Source organism: Podarcis bocagei (genome assembly GCF_964188305.1).
Source record: "Podarcis bocagei genome assembly, chromosome: 17".
Lineage (NCBI taxonomy): Eukaryota > Metazoa > Chordata > Lepidosauria > Squamata > Lacertidae > Podarcis > Podarcis bocagei.
The window spans coordinates 27692374-27717053 of NC_138143.1; the positions used below are offsets into that span (position 1 = coordinate 27692374).

General features: G+C 43.9%; 1 protein-coding gene across 1 annotated transcript in view; it reads right to left on the minus strand.

The window, feature by feature from the left end:
- PTBP3 (polypyrimidine tract binding protein 3) overlaps nucleotides 1–24177 on the minus strand; it is a 48184-nt gene extending 24007 nt beyond the window's left edge. Inside the window, exons 1-2 of the mRNA XM_081177131.1 lie at nucleotides 24047–24177; nucleotides 14517–14550 (exon numbers count right to left, since the gene is read on the minus strand). Of these exons, the coding sequence (XP_081033257.1) occupies nucleotides 14517–14550; nucleotides 24047–24054 (42 nt within the window). The 5' untranslated portion in view covers nucleotides 24055–24177. The remainder of the gene's footprint in view (nucleotides 1–14516; nucleotides 14551–24046) is intronic.
- Nucleotides 24178–24680: the final 503 nt, after the last annotated feature.

A 24680-nucleotide genomic window follows, 5' to 3' on the forward strand; every position in this document is an offset into this window, starting at 1 on the left:
ACCAACCAAAACTATGACTTAGTTCATTGGAGCACAACAACAAATGGTCCGGGAGAAGCAATACAGCTGGGGTAACTTCTCCCAGCTCATAGGTTCGTACCAAAGGATCATGCGGCATAACGTGATGTGCAAATCAGGCCATTATGTGGAAGCAAAAATATGTCCTTTGCTGAAACACCATATATTGTTGCAAAATATTTAAACATGAAATTCTGAACATTTATGTGTGAAGATACTTCTGCTGATGGGGGCTCAATTTTTCTCCTTTCCTTGAAGGACACTCCCCCACAAACATTCCAACTCTAGAAGATAAGGATTTTCCAGCTTTTAAGGGGCTGCAGACATGGGGGAAATCAGTGAACACTACTGCCATGTGCAGGCAGAAATTCCTTCTATTCATGCAATGGGATCTTGCAATTCCAGTCATGATCTTGCTTACCATTTGCCATAACAAACCCCATTTGTGACTAAGCAAAAATGTGGATCGACTTGAAATACTAGTTGAGTAACAGTCAAGTAATTTTAGCTGTATTACACTTAGATCTACAGATCTCTTAACAATGGGGGGTTGCAGTTTAACTAACTAACAGAGCCTGACAAGCATGCAGGTTAGCACGAAGCAGTTTCACTATAACCCTCAATGCCTCTTCTCTTTGAAGAGAAAAAAGTATTGTTCAAGGCTAGTGAAAACTTCATAGTGCATTGGCTATAGAGGTAATCAGAACTGTTACAACTGCATTCTCCAACGTAGTTCCACATATTGTTGGGAGTCAAAACTCCCATCATCCCTGACCATTGACAACACTGGCTGAGGCTGAAGGACTTTAGCCCAAAACATCTGGAGGTTGGTTGTTCTGCAGTTATTTTAGTTCAACAGCAAGTGGGAAAGTCTTCTCTAAATCAAGTTCAGAAAAATGTGTAGGGAACAGAAGCTCTGTTTAAACACTCTGCTACGTTGCATTCACACACCTCTTCTTTGTAAGCAGGACAGAAAACAGACACAGTGGAGTTTGACAGGTCTGGAAGCACATACTTAAGTTCGCATGCCAGAAGGAATTAAAATCAGAAGGAATTCGCTTTCTTGGGTCTAAAAATTCCTGGGCTGCAGCTGCTCATCACGGCAATACTTGCAGGTTCAATATCTGTATTGCCGAGATCAGCAGCAGATGGAACAGCAGAGAATTAAAAGGCAGGTGGTTCACACATTCCATGACTTCTGCTTCTGCTCTGTCATTTTTAAATTCACATACAGACAGAGGTGCCAACTTGAATAAACTATTTGGGGGGGGGGGTCAGGTAAGCTCTGCCCCACAGAATCAATCACGATGAGGTGCACGCACACCATTTGAACGGCAATGCCCATTAACTTTGGAGGGGGCAACCCCCTGAAATATTTTTTTGGGGGGGCGAAGGACCCTTGGCCCCAAAGAGTTAGCTCCTATGCATACAGAAAAGTGGCATTTCTGAGAAAATTATACTTCTCTTACTCACAAAGTACTGCAACTCAAACCAATTAATTTGAATACCCCTACCCACATTTAACACCCCAGATTTAAACAGTCAATGATTTGGGCAGAGTATGAGGTTACATTTGTGTTACATGGAAGGATTCTTGGTCCAGTGGGCCATACTACAAATAAGCAATAGTAAATGGATCACTATTTCAGAGAATAGCATAGTGAATCTAAGATCATATCAAGTTGTGCTCCTGGAGCAGAGGCTGGCAACCTGGTGCCCATAGGCACTGTGAAGCTTGCAAAGCCCTTCCCTGGTACCCCGGGCATTCCCTGCAATGCCACTTGCTTGAATTTTATAGAATGTGTATGCACGCTTCCTCTTAATCGGACCTCTCTAATCTGTCTCCAATCTAGCATGTTCTGATGTCCTGGCAAAGTAGTCGTTTCTGCCCGTAGTAGTATCATGCTACTTGGGCAGACTGCTTAGGTCTTCCGCTAAAAATAAGAGCAGACTTTACACAATGTTCCCCTTTTAACTACCACTAAGACAGGAACCATTTGCTTAACCTGCCTGGCACTTGCCAATTATAATACTTCAAAATGTTTGCACATTTCCTATCATTTGCCTGGAAAACATCAAAGTTACAGGCAATAGAAGAGAGTGGGTTTTCCAATAGAAACTAAACTCATTGCAGACTACAAATGCTTAATCAATCCTATTTATTTTTGCAGGCTATAAAATAAAGCCTCCTTGGAAGTCCTGTTTGGGCTGGCCTTAAGGGCCCACGGGTTAAGTCAGCGAAGGGTGCCCTGACAGTAATAAAACCTCATCCCATCTCCCAAAAAGAATACAATGAAATTATCAGTAAAAACAGTAAAACGTGTATTTTGAAAATTCAAAAAATAATATTAACAATAAATGTGTGGGGATTGCTTTCAAGTATGCGTCACACAATTCATATGACTAACTCTTAAAAATAAATGGATTGGGTTTCTCATATGCACACACTCTTGATTAACTGACTGCTGTCATAAAGCAAATCCCTTTAGTTTGAGGCACAGGAGTCGAATTTCCAATTTCACCATAATCTAGTAAAGTCTATATTATGCCTTAATCACTCCCTAAATAGCTATGCACCAGAGTTAGAAATACTTTTTACTTTAAATAATCTAAATCAAACATATTTCAAACCAGACGGCAGCACATCCTTAATAGATGTATGTTTTACGTTTAGTTCAAAATGAGGCAAAATGTCTGTCAATTTTTGTTTCTTAAAAGTGCCATAGATGTGTAGTTTACTGTTACGGCTCATCCCTCCTCCTCCTCCATTCTCTGTTTCAGTCTCACATTAACAGCCACCTGGCAATATCACAGTCACTGATGCTGCAATACATCTGGAATGATAAGAGTGGTAGCTTCAAATATCTCAGATGTTTCAACATTTAGATTTCACTATGTGATTCCAAAAAGATCTTCGTATTGTTGGCATATTTTATGTGAATAGCTGACATTCACGTTCAACCAGACTAGAATATCCTGGTTCATACAAGTACAGCTATTTAGACAAGAGTGAGCAAAAAATTAGTAACCTGAACTTCTGCACTAACATGTTCTCTTACAAAATGAACACAAACCATTAAGACTCTTATACTCAGTGTATAGGAAATCAGAAACAAGGGTCTTGTACTATTATATTACAAACATCTATTTCAAAATTAATATTGATATACAAATCTCACATTGCTTTCAAACACCTATCTTGGGGGGGGGATAGAATTCTACTCTACAAGCAAACTTATAGGTAAGCTACATATATAAAACTGTTTTAATCATGTTTAATGTTTAGGTCGTATTGTAAATTGCTTTGAGGTGCCTCATGGGATGCAATTCATAAATGGAAAAGTAACAACAACAACAACAACAACAACAACAACAACAACAACAGGTGCTGAGAGAGAAGCACCCTTGGTAATCTTCCCCAGTCCTGCTAGAACGTGTTCCACTTGCCTGCTACTTTACAGAACTTCAATTTCAGCCTTTTGATATTAGTACAAGCTTGATGAACATTTGTACAAAATGCTATTAGGCAACCCCCTTCCGAAAGTGCCAAATGATGGGTGGACTTGCTTGATAATCTTTCACCTCAAGTGAAAAGGGCAAAAACAGCAGGAAACAATACTGAAATTTGGGGTGAATTCAAAATAACTATCGCCACATTTTTGGGGGGGTTCTATTTTAGTTCCAGCTGGGAACTCTTTAGAATGAAGTAACCCAACACATGCAAAAGAGCTTCTGGTGTCACTTACACAGATCCCAAGATTTCCATTTTCCAGTATAAACAAAGTCCGTGTGGCGCAGTAGCCAGAGGGTTGGGTTTCAGTTCAAAAGTCCTGTTCAGCTATGAAGCCTTGAGCAAGTCAGCCTCAGCCTAAGCCACTCTCACAGGGTAGCTATGTGAAGCTACACTGCTGCTCTGAGCTCCTTGCAGGAATGCAAGAATGCAGATGCGAATGTTGATTAGTGAAGAAGAGCCATTTAGGCTTTGACGCGGAAAGCTGGCCTCAGATGGTAAAAAAATCTCACAGAGAAAAAGTAGAAAAGTAGAAGCGAAATATCGTGGTTGAGTTGGCCCTACATACATACCATTTCATGATGCCAAATTACCTAAATGAGATAGCAACAAGCTTCAGTGACAACAAAGAAGTCCCATTCCAATACTAGTCCAACAAGTTGATCAGCAATCTCCCTAGAAACAGGGCTGTTAAATTAACAGAGGGAGCAGCTGTTTCAGCCTTGCCTTCTCACTGGCACAGTTAGTTAGCATGCAGCTAGTTCCATTGTCTCATGTATCAATTATTGAGGCTGCCTGCTAGATCAGTAACAAGATACTATGGGCCTAACAAAAGGCACACAAGACTGTAATTAAAGAGCCAGTGGAAAGGATGCCGATAATTGAAGGAATGGCTTCAGCAACTATGTAAGGACTACAAGGAATAATAAAATCAAGATACCTAAAACTCAAGGGACTTTTCATTCACAAAGGCCTTAGAATATTTCTAGAATTCTCTTTTCACCAAGTTAAAGTATGAGACCAAACTTTGAGAAATTGGTGGTAATTTTTGACTGAGAAAGGTTTCATGTTAAAAAAAAAACCACCCCACTTTCAAGTACAGTGGTACCTCGGGTTACATTTGCTTCAGGTTACATACGCTTCAGGTTACAGACTCCGCTAACCCAGAAATAGTACCTTAAGTTAAGAACTTTGCTTCAGGATGAGAACAGAAATCGTGCTCCGGCAGCGCGGCAGCAGCAGGAGGCCCCATTAGCTAAAGTGGTGCTTTAGGTTAAGAACAGTTTCAGGTTAAGAACGGACCTCCAGAACGAATTAAGTACTTAACCCGAGGTACCACTGTACAGGTTCAAGTTCAGGGGGTGGCCTCAATGATCCTACAGCTTTTGGTTCCCCAACCAGGAAAATGTGAACAGTGTGCTAAGTCCAGCTCCTGCCCTGGACAAACTGTGCTCATGAATTGTACTCATGTGTTTGCCCCTTATCTATTCTGCAAAGACGTAAAATGCAGCAGAAATTTGCAAGGAACAGAGAAGTGGGCACCAGTAATGTTTGGGACTGGAAATTTACCTCAATAGCAATACAGTCATACTTTGGAAGTTGAACGGAATCTGTTCCGGAAGTCCATTCAACTTCCAAAACGTATGGAAACCAAAGCACAGCTGCTGACTGCCTGGGCTCCAAACAACGTTCGCAAACCGAAACACTTACTTCCGGGTTTGGGAGCCAAGACGTCTGAGTACCAAGGCATTTAGGATCCAAGCTATGGCCAACTGAACACAGTATCTGATATAGCAAGCTAAATTGGGGTGGGTGGGGTACATTTCTTTCTATTTATGTATTTATAACCTGCAATTTCATTAAAAATATATCATGGTATACAACATGTAAGAATAAAATATGTGAAAAATATCAAACAAAACATCAATAAATACTAATCGGTTAAAGCAGCGTTTCCCAACCACTGTTCCGCGGCACACTAGTGTGCCGCGAGATGTTGCCTGGTGTGCCGCGGGAAAAATTAAAAAATTCGAAAGATTTTTTTTTTAAAGTCAAATTTTCGATTGGGGCGCCGTCACTAGATGAGCCCTGGGGTTCCCTCCCTCCCTCCCGCTCTGCGCCTCCTTCCTCCTCCTCCTCCTCCTCCGGGGAGGCCCTTCCTGGCTCTCGGCCAAGGCTTGGCGGCTGCCACTCACTCACTCGCTCGCCCACCCGTCCCTCCATCCCTGCTCCGGCCTCTCCCCCTCCGTCCCCGGCGCGGGGGCTGACGGGATCCGTAGTCACCTCGCCCTTGGGCTCCGCGCCCGCGCGGGGTGCGCAAACTACGTTTCCCAGCGTGGCCTGGCGGGCCGGGCGTTTTGTTTGAAGCGCTCTTCTCCCGGCCATGGAATGAGCGCAGCTGCGGCGGCCGGGCGGGCAGGGGCTCTTCCGCGCAGACCCCGCGCAGCCTGCCTGCGCCCCCGCGGAGATCGGGCGGCAGGATGGAGCCCGGGGATCCCCGCGGAGGCGGAGCGGCAGAGGCGGAGGCTGCCCCCCAGGTAGGGCTGCGTCGGGGGGGTTTTATTTTTGCAATGCTGCATCCGCGCCGGAGGGGACGCATCGGACCGCGGGGAGACCCCTTGGCGGGCGTGCAAGGCAATGCATGCGTGCAGGCGTTGCATGGAGTGCAGTGCAATGCAATGGCAACGCGGCGCCCTGCATGCATGCATGCAACTTCCACCGGCGCTCCGGACTTGGCAGGTGAGGGGGGTCCCCAGTGGGCGGCAGAGAGAGCCGGGAGGGCGAAGGGGAGCCGGGGGGGAGCAGCGCTGCTCCCCGAGCCGAGCCCGGGGGGAAACTTTGGCGTCGTTGCGCCGGGTGTTGGAAGCGGAGGCTGGCGGGGGCCCCTCACCTGCAAAACCTGGTCGCCTCTCATATATTTCGTGCATTGCATTCATCGCCCGCTTTCTCCTCCAAGGAGCTCCCGGGGGCGCGCGTGGTTCTCCCCGTGTTATCCTCGCAACAACAGCCCTGTGAGGTGGGTCAGGCGAGTGGCCCAAGGGAGCACCCAGGGATTGTCCTGGCCAGGTGGGGTGATTTGAACCCTGCTCTCTGCCCGGTCTTCGTCCTCATTTAGCCCCCACATGTGCATGACTGTGCATGACTGAGGTTTTCCCCCCTCGTCTTGGCTATGGTGTGAGTCTGTGCTGTTAATTAATGGGGTTCTGCCTTCGGAGAAGATGAGCCAGCCCTCAAGGTGATTATGTAATTTGCTAGCAATTCATGTCCCTCCCGGCGTGACGCTGCGCGCTGACGTCACGGGGCTGTAATGGTGGTGTGCCTCGAGATTTTTTTCATGAAACAAGTGTGCCTTTGCCCAAAAAAGGTTGGGAAACACTGGGTTAAAGCAGAAAGTTCATATTGCACAGGTCTCTCTAAACAATATAGTTTTCAAAAGAGGGCAGAAAGAATGGAGGGATGGTTTTCCGCTAAACCTCTCCTAGAGTAGTTTCAAAGGGCAGGGCATGCCATGCTAAATGCTTGATCCCTAGGGAAGGCCAGCCAAACCTGAGGGGCATGGGGAACCCGGATCTCAGTGATCAAGGAGGGATGCAACAATCCTTAAGGTAGTTTGAGCCAAAGTTGTTCAGGACATTGTGAATTAACACAAGTACCTTGAACCTGGCCTTTTAGTAAATTGGCAACAAGCACAGCTCTATCAGCAGCAGGGTACCACGTTGCCAGTTATCTATTCCTGTGAACCACCTGGTTGCTGCATCTGCGTTAGATGAAGCTTCTGGACCAGATACAGGGCCAGCGCCATATAAAAGCGTATTGCAGTAATCAAGCCTTGAGATTACCAATGCATAGACCACTGTGGTCAGGCTACTGTGTTGTCCAGGAATGGTTACAGCTGATGTAGGAGTCACAGAGCTTCAAGTGACAAAGATGGATCAAAGAGCATCCCCAGACTGTGTACCTGCTCCTTCAGAGGGAATGCAACAGATCTATCTCCCAGACGCGGCAATCACCCACCCACATGGCCTGCATCTTTTCCAGATTCAACCCCAGTTTATTGATAAAATCCAGTCCACCACTGCATCTATAATGTACAGTTGTGACCAATGTTTTTTCCTATCTTGTACCTACATATTTCCATTAGAAATATGTGGGTTTTTGCCATCCCAGTTGAAGTCTCCTGGGCAACATATACAATGTGAAAGTCAGTCTCAAAATGTTCAGCTAACGAAGTGAAAAATAAGCAATTGAGAAACTGCAAATGCAGAAAATCTTGGACTTTTCACACATAGCTGTGGAGTTAGTGGCTACATAAAACCAGAATGTGTATGAGTCACTTGTATTTTTTTCATAGTCAAATGATATTTAAAGAAAGCACCCTTAAACTACAATTCAACCAATTAAATAACTGGCAAGTTATTTAATTAAGTTATTTAATTAAGCAAGTTTGAGATGCTTAAGGAAATGCCCAATTGTAGTTTTTGTTAGAAGCAAAAAATATATTTAGGACAACCAAACGTGAACAGTGCATTAAACCAACCGCTCCAACCATCAATATAGGCATTCTTGAAGTAGTTGACTAAAATTGTAATTTAATAACTCAATAATTAAATCAATAGTTATTTAAAGCAATAAAGGTTATTAACCCTAAACTTAAACAAAGTTAATAAGTGCCAACCTAACCAACAGAATTTAAACTCTATAAATAGCATGAAAACCAATTGACGATATGGCCTATACTGAATAATAAGAAGTACTATGGGAGCAACTGCTTTTTTCCTACGTAAACTGCTTATTGCACACTGCTTATTATATACTACTTGTAACTGTTCATATATAACTATAAAAAGGATGAAGTTAAGAACATTCAGGACTATTATCTCCCAGGAAGTCTTATTAGCTAAGTCAGTCCTGTTAGAAAACTCGTATGATCCCCCACAGACACCGAAATTACAATACTAATTTTAAGTGACAAATGACTACTCAGTGTCACAAAGCAGAAACTGTATGATAATTAAGGAAACAATGTTAAAATAAATGAGCAGAAAAGGAACTAGGAGGCACAATTCCTCCATTTTAAAGTGAATTCTGCAAGAGTAAGTTATCAGATCCTGCCAGAGGAGCAAGCATTATTACATTCAAAAAAGAAAAATCCTAGTTGACAATTGGTTGAAGGCGATATTGTGATATACAACGCTATTGTTTAATCTTAGCAACCTTAAGAAAACTTTCAGGGATGGAAGGGGATATCATGGTTGTTTTGAAGAAATTTAGGTTGACATTGCATCTGGTTAATAACATACTTGTATGCCACTCGAGAATACACAGGTCAAAACCTTGACTGTGCAAGTGAGGTAACTAGAAAACATATTGGTTGTATCCTGGAATGAAGATGTCCTACTAGTTATGGTTCTCACTCACTTGAAATAACAGGAAGAAGTTCTTAAGGCAAAAAAAAATTGCTCTGGATTCTATGGTTAGAAATGAATTGCTCTGGATAAGAACTTTTCAAACCATATTAGAATGTCTTAGGGCCCCTTGGAAGCATATTACAGATTCCTCAGAAATCCAAGAATAAAACTGTTAGACTAGATTTATGAAAAAATAAGTTGTATTCCATATACCCAGTCAATGTGCATCCAAAAGTCTGTTTTTGTATGGTTGGGTGTTTGCATTCCAAGGCTGCAATCATTTACCAGGGGTGGGGGAGACCCACTGGATCAATAGGACTTACTTCTGAGTAGACATGGTCCAGAATGCACTATTATTTCTTGAGCGCATGCACAAAGGATCATCTACAATATGCAGAAAAGTATGGAAATTATTCCAAAAAGATGGCAAGTTTGAAATAACACTGTTCTAGCTAAATGGTCTGTCTGGTATGAAAATGAACTCTGCCTGGGAGGTGACCACAATAAATTTGAGCAAAAGATTGGTATTAGGCCTCTATAACTGGTTAGTAAACTGTTAGCAACTGAAAAGAGGATCTGTTAGAAGGCTCAGTGTTCCAACAGCTGTCAATCTTACCTCTTTTCTCAATCAACCTCTTTTCTAAAAGCAACCTCAAAAAATTAAATTGACCACAAACGGTCTGAACAGAAAAAGTAAAATGCAGAATTAAAATGTCCAATTCATCTGTAAGAAACACAACAATTTCAAATGCTGTCGGATGTCAACAGGTGAGTGCTACTTCTTAACTTTCAAAGTAATGTACCGTATTTTGCGCCCCATAAGACGCTCCGGCCCATAAGACGCACCTAGTTTTTTTGGGGGGAAATAAAGGGAAAAAATTATTTCCCCCCCAGGCGCGGGGCTGGGGCAGCCCGAGCTTCCCCCGACCCCAGCCCGCAAACAGGCAGCTCTCTGCAAGCCGTGGGAGCCCAGCGGTGGTTCCCGCTGCTTGCGGAGAGATCCGCGAAGCCTGCAGGCGCTGGGATCAGCGCGGGCAGGCTTCGGGATGCCTGCAACTCTCCCCAAGCAGCGGGAACGTTCCCGCTGCTTGCGGAGAGATCCGCGAAGCCTGCAGGCGCTGGGATCAGCGCGGGCAGGCTTCGGGATGCCTGCAACTCTCCCCAAGCAGCGGGAACGTTCCCGCTGCTTGCGGAGAGATCCGCGAAGCCTGCAGGCGCTGGGATCAGCGCGGGCAGGCTTCGGGATGCCTGCAACTCTCCCCAAGCAGCGGGAACGTTCCCGCTGCTTGCGGAGAGATCCGCGAAGCCTGCAGGCGCTGGGATCAGCGCGCGCAGGCTTCGGGATGCCGGCAACTCTCCCCAAGCAGCGGGAACGTTCCCGCTGCTTGCGGAGAGATCCGCGAAGCCTGCAGGCGCTGGGATCAGCGCGCGCAGGCTTCGGGATGCCGGCAACTCTCCCCAAGCAGCGGGAACGTTCCCGCTGCTTGCGGAGAGATCCGCGAAGCCTGCAGGCGCTGGGATCAGCGCGCGCAGGCTTCGGGATGCCGGCAACTCTCCCCAAGCAGCGGGAGCATTCCCGCTGCTTGGGGAGAGGTCCGCGAAGCCTGGAGAGCGAGAGGGGTCGGTGCGCACCTACCGCTCTCGCTCTCCAGGCTTCAGCGAAAGCCTGCATTCGCCCCATAAGATGCACCCACATTTCCCCTTCATTTTTGGAGGGGGAAAAGTGCGTCTTATAGGGCGAAAAATACGGTAAAATGTCTTTATTATGCTTCTGAACCTAAAACTATATAGATTCTGATTAGTAAGGAGTCCTAAAAGATAGCTTTTCAAAAAGATAACATATATGCAATCTGTGTAACACCTTCTTTCTTATCACTGTACAATTCTATTCAGGTGTTCTACTATGTTTAATCAACATACAAGGGGGAAGCAAAGACAAGCATGCTACTATTGCCTGTCAGTTGTCCTCCACAAGCTGAAGTGATAACTTCTGCGATGGGGAGCCTTCACAACCTGTGTAGGCTTCCCATTTGATTTAGGACTCTGAAAAACTGGGATGTAACCATGGGGAGTCTACGCAAGCGGAGGGTGACATGGACAGCAAGAAGGGGCAGTGCTAGAGTGCTTTCCCTTCCCTTTCACCCCCACCCCCACGGCACTGTGGTCTAAACCACAGAGCCTAGGACTTGTCGATCAAAAGGTTGGTGGTTCGAATCCCTGCGATGGAGTGAGCTCCCGTTGCTCGGTCCCTGCTCCTGCCAACCTAGCAGTTCGAAAGCACGTCAAAGTGCAAGTAGACAAATAGGTATCACTGCAGCGGGAAGGTAAACGGCGTTTCCGTGCACTGCTCTGGTTGGCCACATGACTCAGAAGCTGTCTGCAGACAACCGCCGGCTCCCTCAGCCTACAGAGCAATATGAGCGCCGCAACTGCAGAGTAGGACCTTTACCTTTAAGCTGCAAAATGCACTGCCCCTCATAGCTTACAAAATTACAAGGTGGGGGGGGGGACACAAGTTGGAACCAGATAATATGCTTTATCTGAACCAATTCTTTGCTCTCTCTTAATTCATGAGACGTTTAGACTCCAACAGCTTTGTTAATTATTGAATTAAAGAGGCTTGCCTCCCAAATCTCAAAAGGCTACAACAACACTAGATTATATTAGCCAACCTCCTGCAGTTACTAGATACCTATATTATAATACAGTATGCAATTTGGTGGTGCTGATTAAGTAGAATCTATGAAACTTACTGGCTAAGCTGCTCTGGAGTCATGGAATTTTCACACATTCAAACTGCTCGAGGAGAGTGTCAGCAAAACAAAGTCATTATTTCTTCCCTTCCCCTTCCATAGACTTTACAAAATCCTACATCCTGCATTGTACCCAAATCATAATGCATCATACAGTATAGTAGGAAGAAAAGACCAAATACATTTCTTGAAACACTGAGGTGTTAAGAATTACTCGAGAACAAACTAGAGGGTGAGGCCCCTTAACCAAAAATCACAGTATTTATGTCTGGCAACACTAGTTCTCTCTTCAGGTACCATTTGAAGAGGACTAAGATGCACTGCTTCTTATTGTACTCTTAGAAGCTGACACAGGACTGCTCCTGACATTCTAGTGATATGCTGCTATCAAGCCTCGTGGATATCTGGCTACATGGAGAGTTGTGTGACTGAAGTAGTTCCAACAGTGTTCGAAATTAGCCAAGTGCCAGGCACATTTTGCACCTGGCTACTGGCCACTTGCAACCGAGTAAAGAAAATGTAGAGATAGCCAGTAGCAGTACAACAGCTAGAAAACAACAAACAGACAAAAAAGCAATGAAGAGATTCTGGAAATGCCACTATAGTATCTATGAACAGAACAAGCAGGGAGCATAGACTTATTGTGAAGCACTCAATATAACATAAAACTGGGTATTTACTTGCCTCATCAGATGGACAATTCAGACTAATGGGAGGGATACTTCAAAGTGTACTGACAGTGTGCACTCAGATGCCAGAATTTGAGTACCTTGGCCCTTGGCACAAAATTTAATTTGTACTTTAGCATATACAGCCCCAATGATACCATCTGTATAGCACGAGCATGTACTAAACTTATTTAAAATCCCTGCGAAGTATCCTTAAGACTGGTTATGTTTTCCAGTTATGTTTACCTGCATCCCATTTTGCTGTAAAAATGGGTTACTATGCAGATAATTGAAAATATATTGTACAAATATTCAAGATATTTATCAGAAGTCCTATTACAGAATTGGTTCTGCCTAATTAAAAACAAACAAACCCCCGAGTCCAATAATCTCTTATAAATATTTCATAACATGCAGCGTGGCTTCCTTTTGAACTCAAACTATAATATTTTGCCAGGTTCACTTCCGTTTTGTCTTTAAATCTTATGGTATGTTAAGTAAAAGCAATGACTCAACACATAATGAAATTTGATCCAAATCAAGTCTTTTAAACCCTGAAGTCTAAGACCAGTCTTTTATTCCTAAAGAGTGATCTCCATGTCCTAATAAAGTTTACCTCTTCAGAAAACTGTATACAATTTATTTCAATGTATAAAATATTGCATAATGTTATTTCCCCCTCCCCCCAAATATTAGCCATGACTTCTTTATTCTTTTGTTAGCTTGTCTATTTTCAGAGGCTTGCATAAAAAGTTTTCAGATTTTGTCTACTTGTTTATCTGAACAAAGCAATTACGTTTTCTAAGGCTCGAGTCCTGTATTCTTACTTGGGAGCAAGTCCCTATTAGGCAAAGGGACTGACTTCTGAGTAGATACAGTGGTACCTCTGGATACACACACCTCTGGTTGCATATCCTTTGGGTTATGCGCGCGGCAAACCCGGAAGTATTTTCCCAGGTTTCGCCATGCACGCATGCACAGAAGAGCTCTACCGCGCCGTGCACATGTGCAGAACAGGCACCTCCGGTTGTGAATTCCTTGGGATCCGACCAGAGCTCCGAAATGGATCCCGTGCACAACCGGAGGTACGTACTGAGTTGTAAGGAACATAATATTAGGGCACTATCTTTTACTGGCATACATGGACTACAATTTTCTTTTGAAGCTGCAGCATTCAACAGCTTTGTGATGGTACAATAAAAGTATGTCTCAGTATTGATCGTGAACACAACAAGCCATTTTCAATGCAGCAGCTACAATGGCACAATGGAGCAGTTTCCTGTGAACCCTCAAAATCAACTGGGGTTGGGGAATCCTCCAGAGCAGATTTTGAGGGCGTGTAGGGGCATGAGAGGAGGCAGAAGTTCCTGTCCAACAGTGGAACTATGCAAGTGGAGCACTGGAAACAACCCAATATATTCCAAGACTACAAATTACATGGTAGCCTTCATTTTATGAGACAAATAAATAAAAACGCTGTTCTTACAAACATCTAAACAGTGGCGTAGCGTGGGGGGTGCAGGGGGGCCGGCCGCACCGGGCGCAACATCTGGGGGTTAGGGTTAGGGGGCGCAAATCCATGGGTTAGGGGGCGCAAATTACTTGCCTTGCCCCGGGTGCTGACAACCCATGCTGCGCCACTGCATCTAAAGAGCACAGAGCAGCTAGGGGGTTAGCTAAAAGTCTTTAGCAGAACTGAAGTTCAGAGACTGCTATAACGTATTAGTTACTTGACCTTTAAAATTCAGTTTCTGACGATCTGATTTTATTAATATGGCCTGCATAGATCTAGAGTACAATGCTTTAGATAGTTATTATTAAGAACTAATTCTTAAACCCAGCATTTTGGTCATTAGGATCTGAAAGCAACAAAAGTATGGAGACTCAAAACCACCGCTATTAAGCATCTGCTTTTCTCATTTGACAACTTGCAAGCAAACGAAAACACTTTAATCTCTGGGCTACAAATGACAGCAAGCTGAGCTGCAAGAAACATAATTGTAAACGCGTGAAAAAATAACTGTAGAGACTTCTTTGGGAGGGGAATCAGACTGAAACAGAGCAATGCCACAAAAGCAAAAGATGTGTATGAATACCAATATCTGGAAATAAAAATGGAGTAACAAGTGCATATGAAAGGACAGAAAAAGATGCCTACCTTTAAACCGACTGCTATAAGATCTGTAACAACACTGTGTGAAAAAAAAATGGGAGAAAATGGAAAAGTTAGAAAAATAGTTATTGCACAGGCAGTGGTAAATAAAGCTTAAGGAAGAAAAAATATCGGAAGAATGAAATGAGTTATGGAGCGTTTTGCAAAAGAAATGGGACAGTTTAGTAACACACAGTATGAGAAAAGGAAAGTTTAGTTAGAACAAGTAGTAAAAACAAAAAACAAAACTCCTTTACACAACTCATTAAAGGAGTTTTTAGACACATCTATTACACAGGAAGTAGTGGAGACGTTTCCTTTACAAGCCAGACACATTTGGATTAAATTTCTACTGCTTTTTAGGTGGGAAACCGTATGAAACCAGGAGAAGTGAAATACTCCTATAGCAAAGTCATTACTTCTGTACTGTACAATAAAATGCAAGAACAAGACCACACATCCTACATTGTCTCCTTAAGGGTAATGAAGTCTAGTAAAGTTATGAAAAGTAGTTCCACTTCTCTCATATTCCTTTCCATGCCCAGTCCGTTTGCGGGATGCCATTGCCATTCCATCCTAAAGATGATACAGCAGACAGAAGCCACTGAGAAATAGATGGATAGGATCTTTCAAGGAGATTGTTCTGCAGTAGGGCCATAGCTTCTCCAAACAACAAAATATAATCCTGGGCATCCAAGCCCTTAAACATCTTTCAACAAGAACCAAATGAAGGCAAAATTTAAGTGAAATTTAAACTACCTTGAGATTAATCCAACAACTAATCGTTTACTTCTGTTCTTCCTACACTCTACTGTATCAAACAATTTATGTGCAGGGATATGCTCATTAAAGAAGAAAATGATTTTCCCCATCAGTATGTCTCAGTACAAAAAACCAAGAGATCAAGCCAAGTATCATGTACCTAATATGTTCTATCAAACCCAGCTAAGAAATTTGCTCTCCATTAATAATAATATTATTTATACCCCTCCCATCTGGCTGAGTTTCCCCAGCCACTCTGGGCGGCTCCCAATCAAGTGTTAAAAATACACCATTAAATATTAATAACTTCCCTAAATATTATCATATTTAAGCTCAATATATTCTAAAGAATACAATCCCACCATGTCACTTCCTAACCAGCATTGAGTAGAAGTTAAAAGCCACAGCATCTGGCCAGTAATTCACCGCAGCAATCAGCACCTGCTCCCCTACAAGTAAGAATTTGGGAAATGGAAACCTGGATGTGTATCTCCTCTTCATCTCATCTATCTCTCAACTTCACATTCATTAATACTGCTGCTTGTGAGCAACTACTTGTTATTTCTCATCTTCTCCAAACTGCAGCCCAAATAAGAGCTCTAGAAAGAGATGTGTGCTACTGGGCACTCTGGCAAGCAGACTTATTATTGTATTCTATAAGCAACAGACAACACTTTTCTTCTAAAGATCCTGCCAAATATCAAGAAAGAGGAGCAAAATGCAGGCTGTTCTTATATGTAGATGAGATGCTCTGTGATCCTATGTATGCAGACCACTGTTGTGAGCGCTAGAGGGATAACACATTCTAGGCAGAACGTGTGCTCTTGCTTGGATGATAGAAAATACTTTTGTTCTTGCTGAAAGATGCAAGATAATCTGTGGTGTATGGAACTGTAACTGCTAGCTAAAACTGAGCAAGACTGTTATTTGATTTGTGAAAATGTGGTGCAACATTAATCAAATAACCGCTTCCTTAAGTTTATTAAATTCATAGATGCATGGTAGATAGTGAAATGATACAATGAATAGAGACATTCACCTTTGCCAAACACACCCACACCCAAATCTCTAAGGTAACAAACTACTTCTGATAGGACTCGCTTCATCTATCAGTATCACACGTAGCATTAACTGCTTATGCTAACCATGTGTAAATAAAACAAAAGTAAAGGAAAAAACACAAAACCAGAATACAAATATTTATATGTAACACACAACCCATTATAAAGTTTATTAAACTATACAGAACAGTTGGGTAAGCAAAGATACAGAATTAGTTTCATATGTGATAGTTTCAAATATGTTCACCGTACAGAGATGAATGTCCCTAGTAAAAATACTAAAATTCGATACAAATGAAATGATTGATGAACTTTGGGTTTTTCCTTTAATTTTGAAATTGATTTTAAAAGAAAGAAAGAACAGAGATAAAGGAAACAGGCCAAATACAAAATAAAGTTATTGCAAACTTGTGTCAGATTTGGAATACAATCAAAATAACTTATGCCTCTCTGAGAAACTATGTCTTTGAGCAGCATTTTAAAATATGTTACATTTGTTTTCTTTGTTCTTTCTAGTACTATTATTACTGTATTATTTTTCTATTAATTGACATGAAGACTGGCATAATCAAGGAAGCTGGCACATTGTGCAAGGTTAATATTAATATTTATGTTTGATGATTTCTGGATGCAAATTGTGCACAACACATGCAAGCTATTGCAAAGATTTGAGCAGCTGTAGAACTGCTATGTCAAAACAATACTTCAAGTTTACACTGAACAAGACCCTTGCATTGCACCACCGCTACACATTTTCAGCCGCAACTTTCACTGATGAAGAATGTTTGCTCTCAAGCCAACAAGAGACTGGTTGGATCCAGAAAAATACTGGCAGAGTGGCATGCTCATCCCCAGCAGCTCACCAAAAAGTCTCCCCCAAGGACCCTGGAGGACCCTACAGAATGGAGTGGGCTGTAGTGGCCATGGGAGGATGTCTGGCAAACAAAGCAGAGTACATGTTATAATAACCACAGTTGGCTCCAGCACTGAAGGGAAGGCTGCTTTCAGTCTGCGCCAAACCACTATAGCAAGATGGACACCCAAATTATACACCTGGTAAGTTCAATTTAATAAATAAGGTCATTTGTCCTATTAAGCACTTGCAGGTTCAGTTGACACTATTCAACAGAAACTTTTTTAATGTCAGGAATTACCAGAAAACATGAGCTTGAGTACAGGCCAAGGAGTAAAAATGTGGAGTAGCTTTAAACTGCTATCACAGATCACTCAACTAAAGTAGAGTCTCTTGAGACAACAATAGGACAACAAATCAATTTGTATACTAACAAGATTCCTCTCATCTGTGCAACCTAGTTCTTTTACTTGAACAACAAGTAGGGGAATATGGGAAGAAGAAGAACGGTCAAATCAGGTCACAATAATATTTAATTTTTTTGTGCAATGACTAGACTATGGCTGGGTGATGCATAGACGCACCATCCAAAATCAATTTGAAGTCTACATTGTGGTAACAGTTTCATAAGATTCGACATGGTGATATATTGTGAATCGCAATGTGTGTGCGCGCGCTATGTAAAAAATCGTGATGTGGTAACAACTGTGAAGCCAGTCATCATTTCTTTCGTGATTCCTGCCACAGTGTCTCTCTGCACAAGGGGTCAGCAACCTTTTCCAGCCATGGGCCGGTCCATCGTCCCTCAGACCATGTGGTGGGCCGGACTATTTTTTTTGGGGGGGGATGAATTCCTATGCCCCACAAATAACCCAGAGATGCATTTTAAATAAAAGGACACATTCTACTCATGTAAAAACACGCTGATCCGCATCCAGCCCATGGGCCTTAAGTTGCCTACCCCTGCTCTGTACTATAAAATAACAATTGTAACAATACGCTAAAGGTAAGTAATAGTGTATCAGTTTTAGGCCCCTAAAATAGTAGCAGTTGCCAGGACTTCACCTCATTTGCCTCTACATACAGTGGTACCTCGGGTTACATACGCTTCAGGTTACAGACTCTGCTAACCCAGAAATAGCACGTCAGGTTAAGAACTTTGCGCACCGACCCCTCTCGCTCTCCAGGCTTCAGCAAAAGCCTGCATTCGACCCATAGGACGCACACACATTTCCCCTTCATTTTTGGAGGGGGAAAAGTGCGTCCTATGGGGCGAAAAATACGCTATTTTATTATAGACATGAACAGTAAATCAATATGGTGTATGGTGCCCAAGGCAGATTTGCAAGCATTTAAAAGAATGCTGTTAGTATGACTGTAAATATCAATTAGCTGATTAATCAACTAAGGCATTAATCAATCAATAGTGTGGGCAATCTTAAACTTTAAGGCTGTAAGTTAAGGACACACATGCTGACTTTTGAAGTCATTTTATTTCCAGCATATTAGCACCACTGGGAATGAACAAAACGCATTCAAGTCCACATTTCTTCTAAAAATGAATGATAGCTTTTAGTAAATGTTTTGCTAAGTATCTACGTTGATGTTTTGGTGATACGTAGATATATCAGTTGCCTGAAAGGCAGAACAAAAAACCATTCAGCTCTATTATTTAGGTATCAAAGTAAATTATTTACATCCCTTTAAAAATATAGATTTGTTTGTTCTATATGACAAAATATGTAACATTCGTTTTTTTTACAATTAAAGGGTTATTTATTTGCCTCTTAGCAATTGTTCACCCTATCCATCAATATGAAAGATACCGTATATAATTTTCATTAACTTTAATTGGGGAATACTCCCTTAAGCCATTCAACAAACTAAAACGAAGCAGAAATGTTACACAACATTCTAGTACCTAAAACTCACCATGTAAGTTTAACCGCTAACCCAGAAATATTACCTCGGGTTAAGAACTTTGCTTCAGGATGAGAACAGAAATCATGCTCCGGAACGAATTAAGTACTTAACCCGAGGTACCACTGTACTTTTGTTACACAACTCACACCTCACCCACACTGCAGCTTTACTATAAGTAAAGCCACATACCAATAGACATCTTGCCTCATTGTAATTAGCTGAATTAAGCACACTGACACCCATTTACAGCATGACTTGAGCATCATTTCTATGTTAAAAACTTGCACCTTTGAACCAATTTCCTATACTCTTAGGACACCACTATTGCACAGACAGACTTCGCCTTCCCCCCTTCACATCTGCTCTGCTGAGCCTCCCAGACCTCCAGAGCAGATTTTGGGTCAGTGTCGGGGACTGGATGGGAAATCCATTGTATCAATGAAGCCTGTTCCACAGGCAGAGGAGACACATTAGATTTCATTCTTAATACTTACTTTGCCTCCAGGACAAACTGCAAGTCCACTATAAGTGAAGTGATTGTGGTGGGGAGTGAGATCACAAGATAGTTGTAATGACTGGCATGTAATACTTTTATGTATGTCTACTTAGAAGCAAGCTCCTGTGAACTCAGTGGAATCAACATATATAGTGTTAAACTGCCAGTCTGCTAAGAGTGTTGCAATATGACCATAGTTCCAATTTGTTTCTAAGAAGCTGCCCTGTAACCAAGTTGCTTCCGATTCTTTTCCTGGTGACTGGGTCTGAGGAGGCAGCAAAACTGACTCCATCAGGTTAGCTGCCTCCAACTGCCATTTTGCTTCCTTGTTTCTCAGAACTGCCTCCTCAGCAGCCATTTCAACTGGTCACTACAAGTTGAACTACACTAACTTTAAGAATTGATGTGTTGAATGTGCTTTATTGCTTTCATTCCTCTTTCCTTTAATACGATACGTCTAATAAACATTATGCCTGTGGGCATAGCCTGCCTCCTTTCTTTAATCAAAGTACAGAGCTTAGAACAGTCTAAGCACTGCAGAAATTATGGTGGATGGTTTTTGAACTTGATTGGGAACTTGGAACAAGATGGGTGGTTTGTTTTTGTTAAAGGGAAATTATTCTCCTTAGTCTACCTATAAAAATCTCATGTCCAAGCCAGAAGTATGCTTTAAGGCTTTAAATATGGTGTGGGTGAGGTTGCAGTGACAACTTCTGAGAAGTATTGTGAACCTTCTGCATCACAGCCTTTGTATTAAGTATACATCAGGCTGATAATCGTTGGCTTAAAACTGCCTAAAAAATCATGGCTATGTACAACTTTGAACCCAAATTCAATGCTGGTATTCAAAGCTTTGTTTTACACTTAGGTAAAGGGACCCCTGTCGGTCCAGTTGTGGCCGACTCTGGGGTTGCAGCGCTCATCTCACTCTATTGGCCAAGGGAGCTGGCATTTGTCCGCAGACAGCTTCCGGGTCATGTGGCCAGCATGACTAAGCTGCTTCTGGTGAACCAGAGCAGCACACGGAAACGCCATTTACCTTCCTGCCAGAGCGGTACCTATTTATCTACTTGCACTTTGACATGCTTTCGAACTGCTATGTGGGCAGGAGCTGGGACCGAGCAACGGGAGCTCACCCCATCATGGGGATTCGAACCACCGACCTTTTGATCAGCAAGTCCGAGGCTCTGTGGTTTAACACACAGCGCCACCCGTGTCCCTGTTTTACACTTAGGAAGTGGCTAAACCTATACCTACTTTATATAGTGAAGTAAATATAAAGTACTTTGCACACTTTGTGTAATCTTCTCAAGCAAACTCAGAAACCATAGTTTAGTCATTTCAATTTTATAGGTGGGCACCTAAGCAGAGCTGGTAGAACCAAATTCACACCTAAAAGGGGGTTTGAAGTTTGTCTTCTGGCCAACCTCTTCATACTGTGTATAACTATAAACTATGGTGTATAATTTATATCAAGTAGGAAATCCATCTTTTAACAAATAAGACACATGTAACTAAGAGACCACCAGACACTTATTGAAATCCTGAGAATATCAGTTTCCTTTGTTTGAAATGTGCTACAATCCATGTATTTGCAGAAGAGTACCTGAAAGGGTTAAAAATGCAGGCTAATTATATTTGGGTTTTTTTTTCATTTCACAGTTTTGAAGATGGAAAAACACATTTGGGACACTTGTGCTTAGCAGTATCAATTATTCAGCTTACAAGGAGAGGTGCTGCTTTTATGCAAGATACTGGGGTTTTTATTAGAAATGATACACAAATGTGCACTCTAAACATGGTATAAATCACACATCTACACTGCATGCTACTGATTCACTTTAAATTTCTGAGAAAGCTTGTGCTCAACTACCTATGGTATAACAGTATGAAAGTCAGCTTTCCACAATATGACTTATTAGTGGGGATAAATCATGTTGTATAAAGGTTAGATTAACCCCAATGATGTCATGTCTAGATGAAATCTGCTAAAGTATATTTTTAAGAGTTATTAAGTAACAGAATCCTGAAATGCATATGCCATAGAGAAACACTGATATTCAAGTTAGAGGTGAAGATTGCAATCCTGTACCTAGATTCCTGGGAATAAACCACACTGACCTCAATGGGAATTGCTTCTCAGTAGGCATGCTTCACTCAGTGGTGAATCAAATTGCACTATTCATAATCCCGTATCATTTATTACCTATTTATTTATTAAACTGCACACCGCTTGATTGTTGAAAGCCCTCAAAGATGTTTACGAAAAGATAAAAGAAAAGTACTTCCAAAAAAAGTAATGGAAATCTAGGTTTAGCAACTAATTTTATGAAGCAACCCACTCATAGTTATGCATAAGAGCACTGAGCCTTCTCAAAGTACATATGCTTAACTTAAATGCCAGTTTGGAGACTTGTTTACAGTAACAGAAAGCAGAAACTTGCAGCACAGGAAAACACACTACAAAATATGAACTGTTTTATCTGATCTTCATCGCTAAATAAATACCACCCAACTTTTCATGCATGCTCCACCAGGCAGATACTCTTGTTCTGCACACAATGGTTCAAAGAAAGAGCACTCACACTGACAGCCAACCATCAAATGACTAATGTGCACATAGACACACTACCAACCAATATATTCTCCATCATATAGTATGCACATGTGTGTGTGTAAATATTTTCCACAATAAGAGTCTCCATAATATTCACATGCATTTGAGGGGTGGTGGGGTGGGGGGAAATGCACAAGGCTATCAAAATCCATGGAACTTAAACACACACATTTGAATTTTGCATTACAGTCGGGACAGAAAAAGCTGCAATTAAGAAAACCACCATTGCAAGGCAACATCCAGAGAGAGAAGGTACAGGTAAGACTTTTCCAGAGGCTGATTTAAACACCTGAAGAGCAAACACGACGGGATCTGTTTTCATTACTGCGTGAGACTAGAGTTCCAATTAATTAGTTAATGGCCTTCACCAGTCCCAAGGCGAGATTAAAGCGATAAGCTTCTCCAGTTGTTGCTGATGACTGCGCTTTACAAGGCTACTACAGTATCTGCTTAAGAGGAGGAGGAGGAGGAGGAAAGAAATCTGAAGGGGGGGCAGAAACACCGCGAGTCACGCTGCAATGTTAGAAGCGGGCGCGTCTGCAACCTTTAACTTAAGGCGGCGCTCTCTATTTCCTGGTTCTGCTCTCGCGCAGCGGCGGAAAAGCCACGATGCGCTCCGGCAACCACCCCCTCTGAGTCTCCCCGGGCTCAACGAGGAAGCGCTCCTCCCGCGGCCTGCTCTCGCTCACCCCCTTTCCCCACGACCAGCAAGCTCCGTCTCCTCCGCAGACGCGTTTCCCCCGCGCAAGATGCGCCACGCGCCTTCCTCCCTCCCCAGAACATCGCCACGCTTTCCTTCCTCCGCGCGAGCGACTCGTCGCGCAAAGGGAAAACTGTTGCCCACCCCACCTGACACGCAGCAGCTGCAAAAGGAGAGAAGCAAGCAAAACAAAACGCCGTCCTTGCAAGCCTTGCAACTTAGGCTCGTCTCCTTTACTGCTGTCGCAACAAGAAAGAGGAAGAGAGAGCGGGGGGGACGGACGGAGAGAAATCTGTTGCTCTTGTGGGAGGCTTCCTTTTTGGAAGGAGGAGGGGGAAAAAGAAAGATCCAACAATGGCCAGCGAGGAAGGGACGGAGAGAGACTTAAAAAGTCGCCCCAGCCAGCTGCACGGCTCCCGAGCGCAACAAGACGTAAGAAGTTTTCGAGGCGGGCTCGTCACGCCGTACCTGGGGGAAAAGTTGCGCGCTCGCTCTTTCTCCTCCTTCTCCCCCACCCCGGCAGGTTCGGGGGAAGGGAGAGGAAGAGGAGGCCGGGCCAGCTTGTTTTTCCCTCGCCTTCACATGCCCGAGAAGCAGCTCCCGCTGCAAACTCCCCATGACCCCTCTTCTCCTCCTCCCCCCCCCAAAAGACGCGAGGAGAAGGAATGCGAAGAACCGGATTTTGGAGGGGCGGGCGTGCAAATCCGAAAGGAGGCGGCTGGAAGCAACATCCCCCAACACAAGCGCCAGATTCCGCCCTTCCCTCCTGTCCCACCTACGTATTATGCGCCCCACCCCACCTACCTACTTACCTGCCCGGGTGACCGCACCTTTTATCGCCGCCGCCGATCCCCACCCCCCACCCCGCGCTTCCTCTTTCGCTCCCACCAGCCTCGCCGCTGCCCTCGCCGCCCCTCCACCAACCCGGGATATTTGGCAAAAAAAACCACAGAGGTAAAGAGATTAACAGTGTGCACAAAGCGAAGCCGCCACCGGCCCCGGTGAGGTGGGGATGGGGAGGGGGGGTTGGAAAGAGAAAGACAAGACCCCCCCCCCCGCTTTTCGCCTCCACAGGCGGGTGCAATCCGCCCGTCCGCGACCGCCGGGGCGAGGCAGGTACTTACCCATCCATGGCACAGACAGGAGGAAGGAAGCGGCGAGGGACGGGACAGGGCGAGGGGGAGGGAAGGGAAAGGGAGCGGAGCGGCCGCCTCACAGAAGGAAAAACGAGAAAGGATGGGCGAAGCGGGGGGGCGGGGCTGCCGGCGGCGCGCAGGCGCGACAGCTGGGCCCTGCCCTGCCCTGCCCGCCCCCTCCTCCTGTTGCTGCCGCCCAGCTTGTCGAGGCTCCGGGACACACCCAAGCGTCAGCTGGAGAGGGGAGGGGGAGGCGCGCACGCGGGCTCGGCAAGGTGCGCGTGCGTTTCTCTCTCTCCCCCCCCCCCCGGCTTCGAAGGCTTCTTGCCTTGCCTGGGAGAGGCGAGCCAGAGCGCGCGCCCGCATGCAAATGAACACGCGCGGCCCCCCGGGAGATCTCGGGGCGCGAGCCTTCGGCGGCAATAACAACAGGCAGCAGCTGTTGCTGCTGTTGCCTCGGGCGGGGTGCGCGCGCGCGCTGCCCTTCCCCTCAGACTCGGCAAGTCCATTTCTCGAGGAATGTTTATCGAGTGGGGGGGGGGAGAGACGTGGGAAGGGGCAGGTACGCGGGATGACACAATAAAACGAAAGAATATAATCTTCTGCATTCGCAACGGTTCCG